At 35.2% G+C, this 17358-nt stretch overlaps 2 protein-coding genes across 2 annotated transcripts; both read right to left on the bottom strand.

Annotated features, from left to right (window-relative positions):
- Positions 1–1478: 1478 nt before the first annotated feature.
- Positions 1479–12146, bottom strand: LOC145592666 (ABC transporter F family member 3-like). The gene is made up of 18 exons (XM_081649178.1): positions 11858–12146; positions 10040–10255; positions 9080–9272; positions 8725–8933; positions 8466–8624; positions 7751–7879; positions 7573–7674; positions 7313–7459; positions 7009–7071; positions 6669–6715; positions 6500–6559; positions 6187–6269; positions 5445–5539; positions 4600–4686; positions 3009–3096; positions 2733–2818; positions 2121–2183; positions 1479–1778 (listed from the first exon to the last, which is right to left on the bottom strand). Exons 1-18 carry the CDS (start codon positions 12059–12061, stop codon positions 1656–1658), a joined length of 2154 nt encoding a protein of 717 aa, XP_081505304.1. The 5' UTR covers positions 12062–12146; the 3' UTR covers positions 1479–1655.
- A 754-nt stretch (positions 12147–12900) lies between these two features.
- LOC145579262 (uncharacterized) lies at positions 12901–16937 on the bottom strand. The gene is made up of 4 exons (XM_081636511.1): positions 16781–16937; positions 16473–16586; positions 14598–14702; positions 12901–13443 (listed from the first exon to the last, which is right to left on the bottom strand). The coding sequence occupies exons 1-4, from the start codon at positions 16917–16919 to the stop codon at positions 13196–13198; spliced, it is 606 nt and encodes a 201-aa protein (XP_081492637.1). The 5' UTR covers positions 16920–16937; the 3' UTR covers positions 12901–13195.
- Between the last annotated feature and the right edge of the window lie 421 nt (positions 16938–17358).

The following is a 17358-nucleotide window of genomic DNA, read 5'->3' as shown; positions in this document are numbered from 1 at the left end:
ATAATTATTGTACATCCACTATAAAGATAGACTAATTTGATCAAAATTTACCCCTGAAATAAATAAAAGTTACCCTTATATGCATAAAAGTAATTCAATACAAATAAAAATTATTTATAAAGAATCACATTTTAAATGACTAAAAATCAATTATTACTGATTGAATGTAATTAAATTACCATTATAAAACATTTCTTATTGTCTGTGGGCGTGTTCGGTAAAGTAACGGTTGACTAGCTATTATGTATAAAAATCAATATTTTATTTTTAAAACTATATATAGATTAAATTTTCAACAGCTACCTCTAATTCCAAAAGCTAATCTTTCTAACTTTTCACAAAAGCTACCTCCACCACTAAGGGCGTGTTCGGCGCTAGCGTTTGAGTAGCTTTTAGGTAGCTCAAGTCAAACCACTACTTAATAAAAAAATGTGAGTGTTTGGCATAGTGGTTCGGGAAGCTTTTAGTGGTGGAGGTAGCTTTTATGAAAAGTTAGAAATATTAGCTTTTGAAAGTAGAGGTAGCTTTTGAGGTAGTTATTGAAAATTTAATATATAGTTTTAAATATAAAATATTGATTTTTATATGTAACAGCTAGTCGACCGCTACTTTACCGAACACTCATACCTAAATTATCTATATTCACAGCTACAGCTTGTTAACAGCTAAAAGCTACCTACACAATTTACAGCTGCTATATTTTGCCGAACACGCCCTAAAAGCTACCCTAACCACTACTTTGCCAAACACTCACATTTTTTGTTAAGTAGTAGTCAAACCACTAAAAGCTACTCAAAAGCTAGCGCCGAACAAACACCCATATATATATATAAATTGTATTATGTTTAAAGTTACCCAAAAAAAGGCAAAAAGTTACCCTAAAATTAAATAAAAGTTACCTTTATACTGCTCGATGTACAGTAATATTAGTGTAAAGCGGGTGTATACAAAAATTTTTGTTTAAATTTTTACCTATGTGGTAATTGAATTTAAGTTGCCATGTCTAATTCATTAATTTTTACTAATATGGCATTGAATTATTTTTTAATAATGATGAACGTGAAGAACAAATTCATCAAAAATTATTCTCATGGATTGTAAAAAGTTTATTTAATAAACTTCTCTAAGCAAGTGAACTTATTACAAAATTTGTTTAACCTCCATTCTCCTTTACCTAACCAAATGACCATGTGGTTTCAAAAAAAAACAAATGACCATGAAGAAACACAGTATCAGATATCACCATGTGGCTGTTATTACTATTACGGAGTATTATTGAATTTAGTATAGTTCAGGACTTCAGGTCATTTTGTTTTAGTTCAACTCTATAAATTTCAATCCATCAATATGGACCCTAAATAATCATAGGAGTAATAAAACCATATAGCTATTTGATATTCGTTATTTTTCAACTTTTTTGCATGTTGCATATGAATATAATCAATTAGTGATTGCTGTATAGTAATTGTTCGTAAGAATAACATAATCAAACACTCCAACTCTTAATTAGTGGCAACATACAGCAGCATGTTTGCTATGGTTTCAAACACTCCAGCCATTTCACATTAGTGATATTCTATGCCCACCACATAAAAACATATTATGGGTTCGCTACATAAAAACTTTAGAACTCATGTTTTGACAACTGACTCAACTCAAGATGAGTGCAGTAACTTCTTATAATCTTGGAATGTCCCACGGAAAGGTGTCACGATCCCATCAGACACTGCCCACAGCTCATCAACACTGTTGGAAATTAAGTGTTCATCGTGACTAACCTGCATAGACATAGACATAGACATAGACATAGACATCACTTATCCAGTTAGGGATTGTTGTGTTTGTGCTCCAATGGTTGGTTTGGTACAGATTATAAGTAACATTCGAAGGCAATGGTAATGAGTTAGGAAAGTTTCGCAACAACGTCCATGATAGTGCAATAAACAGTTATGATGAAAATTTCAACACATAATTAGAGGTGAGGAAGCATTATCACGGACAATGTTGGACTTAACATCATTACCATTACTATCAATTGGGGCAAAACAGCCATAAAAAATAAAAAAAAAGTATCAATAAATGGTAGCTATAGGCTACAGCCAAATGAAAGAAAATAATACCATCAGTATTCCTCCTTGGAACATAACAAGACCCTGGATAAGAGCTTCTACGGCATCCAAATCCTGCAGTTAATTTAAATTACCATAATCAAATAATGTCTTGAAATTTTAATTGAAACGTCTCCTACATAGAACAGTAAACCCACAAACCACATTGAAGGATTCTTCACATAACTTGCCAACTGCTATTTTTAAAGGTTGGCAATCTTCTACTATGAACAAATGTATGATGACAGAACAATATTGGGAAATAGCAGAAACAAATCAAGCTGATATAGCAAATACATTTACTAATTGTTAACCTTTAATATGAACAAATAAGTCAATCCACATTATTTTCATATTTTTGTGACATGTCAGACACAAACTGGAAAAAAGAAAATGTCAAGCCCACATTTTTTCATTATTTTTGACGCGAACTACATACAGAAATGAACTATGCAACAAAGAACTCGACTTTTCAATTCATAAAAGTTTGTTAATTCAATAATTCATCCACCTGATACATTTAAGATTTTGAGGGCACTGCTGCCTCACCCATGGTTCAGCAATTTAGCACTCTGTTATACGAAATACAAAGTAAACAATAATCACAACGATGAAAATACTTACAAGATGATTTGATGGCTCGTCCAGCAATAATAAATGTGGCTTCTTGAAAGTAATCTTTGCAAAAGCTACTCTGCTCTTTTGACCACCTGTTACAAAAAACCATTCTATCCCATTAATGGAGTCCCAAAATTTCAACAACCATAAATTGCAGGATCACCGAGAAGCAGACAAGATTAAGTAAAAAAAATGAATCAGAATTGGATCGCATCCATCCTGCAAGCTACGAGAAAGTTTCCACTATGACCAGCATACCAATATGCTGCAAAAGGAACATACCAGATAAGGTGTACATTGGCTGAAGCGCAAGATTTCCAGTTATACCAAATGAACCCAAATGACCTCTCAACTTCTGTTCAGGAACACCCTGAAATATTAACATATATAAAGTTTTCAGAATAGTCCGGTCAAATCTTTCAAGTATACAATGAAAGTCACTAAATAAAGTTCTCCATCATAAATTCCCTACTCAACATGTTCACCAATTTTGCACATATTTCTCTATGCCAAATTATTTAATAAAAGCTACTGATTAGTGACTAAGTAGGTAACTGCATCGGAAAGTAACTACAGTTTAATGCCAAAAAATGTTGCCTGGGGTCCTACTGAAAGTCTGAAACTGTGGACACCTTAAAAATCGGTTCTTTCTCATCGGATAGTGGGAAACATAGATAACATAACATCCTAGGCCGAGGGATTCTGATGGAAGCAGCAACTGCCAAATCAGATTCTTCAACAAAACTTAATGAAAGTACTCAACTAGATAGACCAATCCTTCTTCTCCTGCTTAAGCCAAGAATGCAAAGACACCAGCTACTACTATTACAAGTTCACAATCTCTTGACCTGTACTGCCTTAACAGAGTCTGCTGGGACATCTTTGCTACATTTTCCTGAAACTGAGACTTCTCGAGCTAACTCGGGGTTTTTTCTGAAGGCTTTTGCTTTAAAGGTATGTAATAGCTTATGTGAAGCTTTTGGCTAGTCTACTTTATTCCTAATCACTTATGCGAAGCTTTTGGCTGGACTACTTTATTCCTAAACTGGTTGAGGTCCAATTTTCCATTGTTCCATACACTTCAAAAAATTTTAATTTGCGATGTCATGAATATCACACTTGTCAGTACTACAAAAAAAAATAATAATAATAAGACGAGTCTAACAAAATCCCACATTCCTAATCAAAAAACAAAAGAGAGATCCCACGTGACTGCATTTTTGCTTCAGTATAAATTAACAAAAAAAACAATCAAGGTTCAATATGTGAATAATGTAAGAGTCAAAACATTGCAAGTAAAAAAACAGAGGAAGAAATTAACAAAAAAAACAATCAAGGTTCAATATGTGAATAATGTAAGAGTCAAAACATTGCAAGTAAAAAAACAGAGGAAGAACCAGTGGCATAGTTGCATAAGTGGCTTCTCACAACCTTTACACTGTATGTCACAGCTGTTGAAGCATAATCTGTAAAGTTGATTTTTTTTTACTTAATCATGGTTTTCGATAGTTTTTATAGATGTATATGAACATGTATTTTTGAGCACCTTAATTTATTAAGAACCGAGGGCAAAACATTCATAGTGACCACAAAATGAATAACAATTATCTAGACATGTAGAAATTAATATTATCAATGTGAATAGCAGCTTTATTGCTACAACTAAAGACATAAGAAAATAGCCAATAATAAACCAACATCAAGCTCTGAATTTATTGCCACAAGTGACATGTTTCAAGGGATGGCAAGTAAAATCCTGTGTAAAACAGCCCTACATAATGGAGCAGTCTTTACATAATGCAATGGTGTTATTTAATTCTAAGGAATAATTTCATGTAACCGACAATAAAAACAACATTCTCAGAAAACCTACCGGGAAGCAGCGCATCAAATATAGAAGAGGATTTGAAGACAAGTCCAATCCATCAACATGGTGCTGACTAAATACAGCAATACGGACCTGCATATATAAAGTAAAAGATTAGAAGTTGACTGCGATTGAAAGAAACATGAGAAAACATGCCTTCAAGATTTTCTTCATGAACTTAATTGTTTATAAAGCCATAAGCTCCTTTCAGTTCTACAACACCAAGAGTCTGGTCTAAGTTAAAGAATCCTACTACTATTCAAAAAAAAAAAAAAAAAAAAAAAAAAAAAGCCCAACCAAAAAGACATGTGAACCAAGCAAGCATAAAAAACAGGCAGTTGAACAAATGACAAGGCAGGGAAGAAAAACAATCAGCAAGTAACTGACTAAGACTATCAAATAATTCACAGAAAGATACAGCAGTGTTAGCATTCACACATAGATAAAGTAGCTCAGGAAGCCAATTTAACTCCAGCTATAGGCTTGAAAGGTGGCGTATGAAAACAGGTATTGCCCTGACATTAATGCTTGTGAAGTTTCCGTAGAAATGATGCACGACCACACAGCACCACGCCATCACTCAGCAATCAACGAGGAAAGAAATAAAAAGTAGAAAAGATACTAACTGCAATACATCACAAATGATGACATTACAATACTGAGACAAGAAGACTTCTAATTTTTTAAAGCTCTGAAAAAGAAATGTCAAGCATTAACAATTGCAAAATTAAAGAAAAAATACAATACCAAGGCTAATTACAATAACCATATAATTCCAGGCAGCAATAGAAAGTTTAATGCAACAAGGATAATAGTTTGATAAAATGTGTACCAATGTACATACTGTATACCTTAGCTGAACGGAATACAGTTCCTGAGCTTGGTTGCAGTTCCCCAGCAATCAAGTTGAGTATTGTGGACTTACCGATACCATTAGGACCAACCACTGCAGAATAGTATTAAATTTAGATCAAAAGCATCCAATAATCAAGACTTTTCACCTAAAAATTTGACAACATGCTTGGTCCAAATCAAACCAAAATCATTCTAATGGGAAACAAAATGCCTTATCTAAATATAGATATCATCACTTATGAAGTTATGAATATAGGCATACACCTAAATTCCTCACCTAAACTGAATCATGTTCCTTGGCAAACATTCTGTAAGATATAGAGAGACTAATTCATGAATCATGTCCACTGGTAATGGTTGGGAGCTTAATCAAAACAATTACACAAGATGGCAAGGATGATAGAGACAGCAAACTTCAAAGATTCATTAACAAATTGTTTCAAGGGGAAAAAAAAAAAAAAAAAAAAAAAAAAAAAAAAAAGATTCATTAACAAATAAATCAGTCAAACAAGAAGAGATCATTCAACATAGACCCAAAAGCAACACATCAGACCTTATTGCCTTTTACATGTAAAGTAACAGAATTTCCAAATAAATGCAGTTGTTCACTCATACTGCAGATAATCAAATCAAAAACAAAAGAAAGATAGAAGAACCCAAATTGCTGAGGAGAATCCATAAGCACCTACAAGCAGTCAAGCAGACAAAAAGCATGGAGAACTAAGATGAAAAACTTACTAGCAATACGACTGTCCAAATCAATCCCAAAATTCAAATTCTTGAACAGTGTCGGTCCGCCAGGATAAGCAAAAGATGCATCACTAAAACAACATTCAAACATAAACAACTTCAGAATAAATCCTGGCTTCATAACCAGAATCAGTTATTTACAAAGATGAATTCGGACATAAAAATCAAGCATAAAGAGCCAGATTCCACAAAGCTTCCAAGAAATTAAGGAGATTAAGGTTTATCTATAATAAATACAATTATACCTGTGCGTAAATTCAAAATCAGAAGCAAAGAATGAAAATCAGAACTATAAACATACCTGAAACTTATGATAGGAGGACCTGGTCGGTCATCTGGTGTTGGAAATTCAAATTTGTAACTGCCAAGGTAGAAAACTGAATATTAACTTGAAGAAAACACAGCGTCAAATCATAAGCCAAAGACACGTAAAATGTTAAAGAAGCAAGCTATGAAGATGGTAAGCATACTCAGGATCATTAACAATTGCATCAACAACACCCAAGCGGTCTAGTGCCTGTTAAGATAAAAATTAATAGAAAGAGAAGCATTCAGTAAAAAAAATCAACATGGCGAAAATTTAAAATACTAATCATCTGGAAAAAGAAACCAACAGTGCAGATTTATAATATAACATGGAATATTTTCTTATTGAAAAGTTAGTTAAACAAGTAATAAATCAAAAGGTAAGAGCTATTCACTTGAACATTAAGTTCCAAAACGGGAGAATCTTAGATCATCCAACAAATAGCAAAGACATCATAATCCAAAAACCTTAATCAACAAAGTTAGAAGAATATCAATTAGCACCTTGATTCTAGATTGAACAAGAGATGCACGCTTCGCATTGTAACGAAATTTGTCAATAAAAGCCTGCAACATAGGAAGAAATGAAGAATAAAGCTTAGCACGCATAAATATAGAGAGCAGGCCAGAAAATACACAATGAAAAGCTACGAGACCTTGAAGGGAATAATATCGACTAGAACACAATAAAATAAATTTAAGAAAAATACTACTTGAATGTGTAATGGTGGATGCTGAAAGCAATCATTGACATGATATAAACAAGCTACAACAATTAAATCGATTGCAGCAACTTTTGACCACAGACCTGCATATGCGACCTGGATTTTTCATTAGCCTCAACTGCTCTCTGTTGAACCTTCAGTTGTTCCTCTCTTGTCCTCTCAAATGTGTCATAATCTCCTTTGAATGTAGTCAATTTTTGCCCATGCAGATAAATGATATCAGTGACAACCTGAAAGGATATATTGAAATGATATTTTTAATAATTCCACTTGACAAAGTTCAGAATATGGTATTACTAGTCAAACATCCTTGCCAACCAACAGCTTCAAATTAAAACTCTACCGAATTCAAAAATTCTCTGGCATGAGACACAACTATAAATGTTTTGGGCCATTTCAATAAGTAAGACTCCAGCCACAGCACAGCATGTAGATCAAGATGGTTCTGCACATAAAATTCAGAGGCAACCATTACATCAATACCATAAAAAAATAAGAGTTCGAATGAGCATAATACTTACTGTTGGTTCATCAAGAAGTAATAGATCAGGCTCTATAAACAACGCACGTGCAAGAGCTATACGCATTCTCCATCCTCCAGAAAAGGTTCTTGTGGCCTTATGCTGCATCTCTGGTGAGAAACTAAGACCCTGGAAATATTCCAATTGCCAACAAACTATCAGTATTTAGTATAGGCATCAACAACACTGAATAGCAAGTGACCTGTTCCAAAAAAAACAACTTAGAATCAAGAAGAATCAAGGACACCCCAGATCTCCCTAAGCTATTTCATGGCAATTCATTTCTGTTTGAATGTGTAAAGCTCATGTAGCCATCGTACATGAAATTGATATTTATTCAGTCATAGTTTTAATCATGCAGCCCACTGTGTTATTGCAAGGGTATGACTACATACATCAGACACCCTGTACAACTGTACAAGCTAGACTTAGTGATAAGTGGAGAATGGTTTCTTTCAATTTGTAACTCAGTACACTAGTACAGTGTGTTTGGTCTATTTTTTGTTATGATGTGATGAGGTGATTTTGGTGCTTGTAATGAGTGGTATGCCACTCTCATGTAACTTTCCCTTTTTGGCAATATGTTTAGCTTACTTTTACCCAAAAAAAATCCAAAATAAGTTGAGTAGAGCACATTCTATATATTTAGAAAATAATCTGGCTAAACCAAGATCACAGCCAAACGAAAGCAATATCAATATATGCTCATACTGACCGCAAGGATTGAGGCTGCTCGTGCCTCTGCTGAATCAGCATCTATGAGTTCAAGTCTTTTGTATATTTCTTGCAGCCTCTCCGTAATGTTATCTTTACCAATATCTCCGTTCAATGCACCATTGCTTTTTTCATCTGAGCCCTGAAGTTCATGTTCTCTCTATTGAAAAGATAAATAGAGAGCAATTAATATCCAAATAACTGTAATAATGTAATGTACCTAACTGCATGTGATGAAAGTTTTAGAAGTAAAGTTTCACCTGCAGTGCTAATAAGCGAGCTTCTTCTTGCAAAAGCTGGTTTCGTTCAATGTCTGAATTGAGTACACACTGTAAGGCAGTTGTGTCATCTCCCACCACTTCTTGCTCCACATGTAGTATTTGGCAGTTTTTTGGAATACCATCAATAGCCTTCAAGGCCAGGTGCCTGAGGAATGTAGTTTTTCCTGTACCATTTCTTCCAATAAGTCCTGCCAAAGAAGAACAATAGCATTAACTAAGTCACCGGAAATACACTGCTGAATTTTTAAAGATTAGATTGCTCATTGTCATTTCTAATGAGCAAGAGACTTGAGGAGGGGGTGCCTCACAGAATATCGGATTGTGGAAAACATACCATAGTGTCTCCCAAAAGAAAGAGTCACTGAACCATCTACAATGAGATCCCGGCCTCCAACAGATACAGTAAAGCTATCTAAATGGATATCCCTGATAGTAGGTCCACCAGTGTCTTGCCCGTGATTTACGCATACAACAGGCATTCCTGCTCTGACAGCTTCCATTTCTTCCACATGCTTCAGGTATTGAACCTGTTTAATTTTGAACAATAAGAAAACGAATGTAAAGGGGATACAAGATAGATATAGACAACTAATAGGCATCAGGAGAGCAAAACTAACTAGACACTAAGACCTGGGAATTCTACACATTACTTCAATCAAAATAGAGTTCAAAGGAAGTTGAAACACATTGCATATTATGCCCTCCCCCCCCTCCCACCCCCCCCCCCCCATACAGCAAGCCTAGTCTTCCTATTGAGTATAGGTTGGGAAAGAAGTGAAATGCCTAGTTCATTCCAAACAAAAAGTTGAAATAGGTTATGTTATTTGATTTGATCCATTATATCTCTCTCTGTCTACAGATAACCTGCTTACATTACAAAAAAACTTCATGCTACTTAAGATGGAAAAGTTTTCACATATCATGCGAAGTAAACCCATCCACTAACTCACTTTCTCTCACACTCTCACCCCACCCTACTAAATCCTAAATAAGTGTGTTGAAACCTAATATGAAGATATTTGAGGACAGAGGGAGAGTTATAATACTGAATATATTGTGATGCTTTCATTTGTGCCTCGATGATTAGATAACCCCCCACCAAGCAACTCAGAATGGCATATTACATACACTCCTAGCAATCTGACACCAGTCAAACAATAAATATATACTAGTCCAGGAAGCATCCAATTTGCTGTTCCAAACCAATAAGCTTGAAGTTGTTTAAGCGGGACACAAGTAAATAAACAAATTAAGACTTGTGACAAACAACCTTGTAAGAAAGCATTGAATTTACCTCTCTTTGACGTTCGTCCTTCCTCTTCTTCCTCTCAATCTTCATTTTGTCACGCTCAGTCAATAGAGGGCCATCTACCTCCTCGACCTTTTTTTTTGGCACGACATCTTCGTCCATCCCATCAAACATCCTTACTGGTGCTGCTAGACTTCTTACAGTTGGCTTTGGCTTAACTAATCCATGTTTCCCAAATTTATCACATAATATGCTACACACCTGTCAAGATTGCCAATATACAAAAAAAAAAAAATCAAATAGGTTTCATCATAACACAACAGATTTAAGATATCGATATTCCCTCTATTTTAAAAAAATTAAAAAAAAAAAAAAGTTACAATTTGACCGGCACATAGTTTAAGTAAATTTAATTGACTTGAACATAATTAAATGTAAGTGGGGTAGTTAGAGTATTACAAAACCATGAAAACTATAGGTCGTGTACGGTAAAAAGCTAAAAGTTGAACTGATTATGTTAGCTAATTTTGACTAGCGTATTGTATTAAACGTTTACATAAAGAATTTGGTAAATAATTGATTGCTTAAAGCTATTTGTGAATGCAAAATGGCTAATAAGCTAATTGTGGGGTAGGTAGTTGAATTCGGGTTTTAGACTAAATGGGGGTATAAGTATAATTTCACCTAAAAAATTTAAAACAACTAATAAAAGGTTCTTTAAAATTACTTATTGAAAAAGAGCTTATTTAATGAAATAAATTTTTTGAATCAGCTCTCCACCAAACACTTCAAATTAACTTATCTAGCGGTCAATTTGGTCAAATAAGCCAATAATGCCCCATAAGCTCTTTACCAAATACCTCCCATAGTGGAGGTAATAGTTTATTGAAAAGTAAAGAATATGAAAGGAGAAATAATAATAAAAAAGTAGTAACGGGTTCGGGTGGGGATCATGAGAGGAAAGAGATGAATACGTAAAGGTTTGCCCAATGTATAAAAAGGTTCGAGGGCAATGAGGCGATGAAGATCCTACTACGACTGAGTGCGCTTTGGTGCACTTTGCCTCTTGGAAGTGAGGCACACAATATAAAAAGAAGTTAATGAAAACTGCATATGTGCACCTCTGGTGAGCCGCTTTAAATGTGCCTCGCCTAGAGCAAAAAAGGCACTCTACCTTTATTGCCTAGTGCCTCTTTGTTATACAAAGGGTTTGCCAAAAATGAAAGTGTAACAACTTATAAAAATAGTCGCATTTGATAAGAGTAACACTTTTAAACCTTAATGGATTATGTATATTGTTCACCTAAAACAGCTAGCAGTAAGTAAACCTATCACCTATGGAAGTTTGATCGAAAAAAAAACAAAAAGCTCACCTCACCTGTCCTTCCCTCTCTTACCCAACAAAAGGATTTGAATGGTATGACATGGCAATATGGCAAAGTGAAGCTTGGAATGCAAATGTTATTCAAAAGGCAAGAAAGGTAACAGCAAATTACAGCAGGAAGCCTTACAAGACACAAGACTTCACTATAAAAATCCCTTTGCATATCAACAAATTCATTGTCCTCTCCTAGATACTTTATTATGCTTATTTTGAGTAGTCCATACATTCTCTTAAGCCGAATTAATATAAACCTAACAGTAAACCCTAATCCTAGATCACATAATACTGAAAAATCAAAACTTTAGTCCCAATATAATTAAAATCACAAGAATCCAATAACAAACCACCTCCAATCTCTAATACCCTAACATCATAATCAACTAACAATTACTATCAATACAAACTGTCAAATTAAGTCATAATCAACATCATAATAATCAAACAAATAAAGCAATAGAATAAAAGAGAGAGAAAATTACAGAGCGGCACTCAGAGAAATCGGTAACGGCGCCAGAATAGACAAGGAGCTCGCCGAGTGCGTCGTAAACGCCGTCACCTTCGGCGCCGAAATCGAAATCTTCGTCGGCGAGGACATTGACGATGTAATCAATAATAGGTTGGTCTATGTCTTCGGCTCGTCTTCCCAACACTTCGTGTACTACCGAGCTCGCCACCTCCGTCATCCTCTAATGAGAGAGTTGAGGAGAGAGAAAACTTTGGTATGTTCCTCCTCCTTCGCCAATTGTTTGTAACTCTGGTATTCGATTGTTTTTCGAAGGTGCGGAAAAGTGGAGATACGGCGTTTTAGCTGATCTGCAGGTCTTGAGTTTTTGGATGGAGGATGAGTGCAGCCGTACAGTGCGTGACTGCGTACTATTGATTGAAAAAAAAAATATCTACTCGTATACGAGTAATATGGAATAATTAACCGGGTGAAATATCCTTAGCGAAATAACAATGATGCTATTTTTTTTTGTTTAGAGAGCCACCAAGCGGATGATAAATGTAAATTATTGTTCATAGTAATTCACCTTACTCTATAGTTGATGGTGAGCTTATATATCCTTGTACGTAGTACTTGTTAAGCTGTTAATAAATTTGGAATGATCATTAATAAATGAAGTATTAATTTTAAGGTTTTAACACATATGGCTGTATATTTAATTTATAAGCAAACAAGCTTTGCAATTCACAATTTCACATGGTTAGTGAACAGGTAAATAAAGAGTTCTAAAGTTTTGAAACCGATGAACAGCTATATACTTTGTGTGATACACTACTACATTATGGATGGACCTCATTATTTATGCTAGAGGGTTTTGTGGAGCTTCAAGAGAAGGAAGGAGGGAAATCAAAAGCAGCTCAACCAAAAATCACAAGGGAATTCAGGGTATTGTTTACATTTATAAATACTTGTATAACTAATAAACTCAAAAAGGAGAACACTCTCAAAGCTTTTGCTGAGGTATATGGGCAGGCTAAACCCAATTTTATAAGTCAATTCCGAGCTGATACAAGCTGAAGCTACAAATTTAGTACAAGACCATTCATACAAAGAGCAAAAAGGCGCATATCAGTGACTCTAGATCTCCTGATTCCAGGTTATGGCGTTATTCAATCGAACATGCAACCCATCACATCTTTAACCCAGATATATTACAGGCGGAAAATTGCAGGAGACCACTAACAAAAAAGAACTCAATTTTACAGTCTGTACTTCCTTTTTTGGCTGAAGTGAAGTGGTAAGACTTCATTAATGCCCTTCAAATTGGAAATTTATAATATGCCTATCAAAAATTAGAAGTAAAAAACTTAATTTAAGATTCTTTGCCCTTCATAGTTATGGCTCTTTGAGCATGTAGTTGTTCTTCACGAGCTCGTTTAGCAGCCAGTTCTTCTTCATCAAGTATCCGGATGGGAGACCACTCAGGCAATTTCAAGTCGCTACCAAGCAATGAATCATAGTAGCTCTTCACAAGTGGTTGCAATTTAAGTGTAGTGTAGTCAACTGCCGTTCCAGCAATAGCAAACATGATAGAGTAACGAACAGCCCCGCGTTGGCCACCTGTAAGAAAACCATACAAAGGTATGTAGTTAGACAAATAATGGACTATTCACCCCCTCAACCCCTCCCCCTTGCACCTGTTTCTAAAAAGCAATGCACTCTAGCAGAGCAAGCTTGGTTTCAGGAACTATTTAGAAAATTAGAAATTCACTTTTTAATGGTAATTACTAATTCACCGTCTGTTATATAGGCGAAAAATACATATGCCACAAGATGTAAATACATAATCCTCAAGGGAAGCCATATATAAACCTTAAACAGCATGAGAAACTAAATTATGTGCAGATTTTATGCATTTGGAAGTTAACGGAGATAACTGCAAACCAATTGCCATCTATATGCTCCTAATAAAATACTTTGTAGGACTAGAGGTTTCCAAGCATGCTTCTCTGAATATGAAGCCACAGGCAGATAAGAAAGGCTATAAATTGCAATGCACCATTTGCAATTTGACTTGTTTGACGCAAAAGAAAATTCTTACCTGGTAAATAGAGAGACCACAATACTAAGTTGGTCTACACGAAATGTTGATAGGTTGCACTATGTCACTTCGACTCATATATCTATCTAAAGTACTTGCATCGGACACTCAACACCACTATAAGGGTAAAGAATCCTTACCCGACACTATTATATTAGAGGAAAGTGGATAAAACAATGTAGTGTATGCTTAAAAGTGGGCATGACATAATAATTCAATAAGAGATAGCAAACACATCAGCCCAAAATGTGTGGATATGTACTTAAAATGTAAAAAGACATTTGAAATCTTTCAAAATTTGTCTAATTCTAGAACAGGCCCTCCCACGTCCAAAATAGTAATCATTGCCTCATTGGCACGTCTAACACTTAAGTAATAAGCACACAACCACACCCAACAATCACACCTGTGTTTAGTAACATAAGTTGCATCTATTGTTTCATGGCAGAAATTAAGTGTTTGAAAATCTTTACAAGAAAAGCATCGTGATCCTTAAAGCATTTGGACAAAGACATACACACAGATAATGCTTTCAATTTACACGCTAAGTCCTAAGACCACTTATGAGCTGAAACAACAGGAAAAACTAAAAACTTCCAACAGTTTATTTTCCTCCAGTTACATGCTTCCTCTTTCTTTCCCTATTCCTTAATTACTCTAGAAAAATACTAACCTTGGAGGCGGCCAAGAAGTGCTCCACTACAAAATCCTCCAATAGCAGAGTCGATAAGATCACCAGGTTCAGATTTTCGAGTTACTCTCGTAAACTCACGAGCTCCTGCAAGTCAAAAATCAAAATGCTCAGTGAAATCTAAATACTCCGTACATAGAATGTCATTTTCACACAGTATGGCAGCAAATAGCACTTCAACATCACAATGTGCACTCAGGGAGCTTAAGGACAGTTTTAAGATTAATAGAATAAAATTAGGTTAATGTCTATGGAAGAGAGACAGCATACAACCAATAGATGATACGAGCGAAATTCTTCGTGAGTTTAACCAATATCATAATAAGAAGACAAGGGCAAAGCACATGGCCACATGTCGTTTCTCACGTTTGATAAAACAAGCCCAAGGCATAAACATAACCCTATAATGTCAGTCTCGTAAGTCATAAGCCTTGTCAGATTTTACACTTAGGAATGTTGGAGTCCTATATTATGTTACTGAATGCCAAGAGTCTTCTTTACACCCCCCTTCCCCACCACCACCACCACCGCAAAGGGCCCGAACATAATATCCCCTCAGATTTTTACAAAATGAGTCATCACCTTGAACAGTTAGCCACAGATCCTCCAACTAGTTTGGCCAGCTTAAAACACTAAACTCTTATAGCCTTGCCCCTCCACCCTGAAAGTTTTGATATCCCCACAGTTTTGTTTGCAAAGTGACTCCTCATCACGTTGAGCAGTTAACCACAGATCCTCCAACTAATTTGGGCAACTTAAAACACCAAACCCTTCTGTCCTTGCCCCTCCCCCTGGAAGTTTTAAGCAGCAACTCTTCTCCAATCTACATCAGCGTTTTTGCAAGGCATAGGACTTTCCTCAAGAATTGAAACATTGAAAGTATCTAGCTCAAGTATTAGTCCTGTTGAACTCCAACCTTTATGGCTTCACTATCTCAGGTTAGTGTTTGCCTTACAAAACTTAAGTCAAGTTTCTTAGGAACAAGAAAATCTTCTATTTAACAAAAAGCAATAAATAGTTTCCTAATACACAAACAATTTGACTTTCTAATACGCACGAGCAAAATATAAGCAAGGGTAAAACCTCATTAAAATAAGGTCCAAGGGTAATAAAGGCGAATTTCGCAATCTCATCAATCTCAAAACTTGGAGAGCCTAGGTCTACTTTTTAGTTAGATATAGCCACCTGGCACTTAAAGCTCATAGGTAGATTTGTTAGAAAGCAAACAAGGCTTTTGATGAAAGCAATACTTAAGAACTTAACCCTAGCCAAGAATCTTAGGCTCGACTGAAATGATCCCCAACTTCCATGATCTAATGCTACAGTCAGACTGCAAATATTGGCAGGATTAATAGACTACCTAACAGTAATGGATTGATCATTCCACTCTAGTCAAAAGCAAGCAGATAGTCCAATTGGTGTAAGCATCAAGATTTTGACAAAAAGGTGTCCTTGTGATTCATATCGTCTATCCTAGAAATTTGGTATGGTTCATTTCTCTTTAATCACAAATTAGATACTCCGTATAACTTACTATAGAAATCCTCAAATTAGTCAAATAACTATGCAACTCCAAGAACATCTTTTGCATATTAAGAACAAGAATTGACATTTAGCAACAAGAATTCCATCAATACAGTCCAAGAGATACTAAATAGTCAACCACGATACCAAAACATACAAATGAGCATTGTCCCTCAAAAAACACTATAAAGTCATTAGCGCCATGAAATTATATACTCTAATTACACATCAAAATCAATTAATACCAAAAACGTTTACCATTTACTAACCAAGTGATCATTCAAGTCAAAGTTAAGAATTGAACATAATGATACTTATATTAAAGAAGAATACCACAATAACAGCCGGCAACAATGGCAAGATTAGTAGCATAAGTAGCTGAAACATTCGCAACGCCGTGAACTTTGCTATACTTTGACATCGCCCCAACTGCTCCACCAACAATCCCTAAAAATGCAAGAGAATTTAAAGTCAGCCATTTTTCCTCTTCGTTAATCTTAAGAATCAAGTTTATCTGACAATAATGAAATAATGCTAGAACTAAGCATCTGTATTGTAGGAAAACAAAAATTCGGAAAAATTAGGGTTTTCATGATTTGAGTTTGGGGGAAGGGGAAGAAAAGAGAGAGAGAGAGATTGACCTCCGAGAAGGGTGGGATAGAAGATCCGTTCCATCCAGCCATCCGATGACGACGGAGTTGAAGGAGTTGCCGCCATATCTGGCATTTTATCGACTGCTGTAGTCGAGGTTGATGTTGGTGATGATGAAGAATTTGCCATTTTGTGTTTCAAAGTATTACTGGAATTTAATTTTGTAGGAGTACTTCGTAGTTGATTAAAATATCAAATCAATCAGACAGGGATAATTCCCGGCGAATGGGGAAAGAAGGTCACAAAACTCACAAATTCACAATGGAGGCACAACTGCACAACATGACACTACTACACTATACCACGAGTAAACGACTAGATCATGGGATCAATTCTCACCCCTATCCTTGGCTCTTTAAACACCAAAAAAAAAAAAAAAAAAAAAAAAAAAAAAAAAAAAAAAACAAACTATACGGCTTGGTTTGCGATATATACTGCAATTAATAAAATGGAAAATATGTCAAAAAAATCTTTTAAAGTAAATATTTTGTTCAAAAAAAACCTTTTAAAAATTTGTTGGTAAAAGAAAACCTAATTGTAAATTTTTTTGTTGAAGATGACTAAAGGC

The sequence above is a fragment of the Chenopodium album genome, chromosome 2 (assembly GCF_948465745.1).
Source record: "Chenopodium album chromosome 2, dcCheAlbu1.1, whole genome shotgun sequence".
NCBI classification, from domain to species: Eukaryota; Viridiplantae; Streptophyta; class Magnoliopsida; order Caryophyllales; family Amaranthaceae; genus Chenopodium; species Chenopodium album.
Note: the sequence above shows the minus strand (reverse complement) of the source record. Positions and strands in the feature narration are given on the sequence as shown.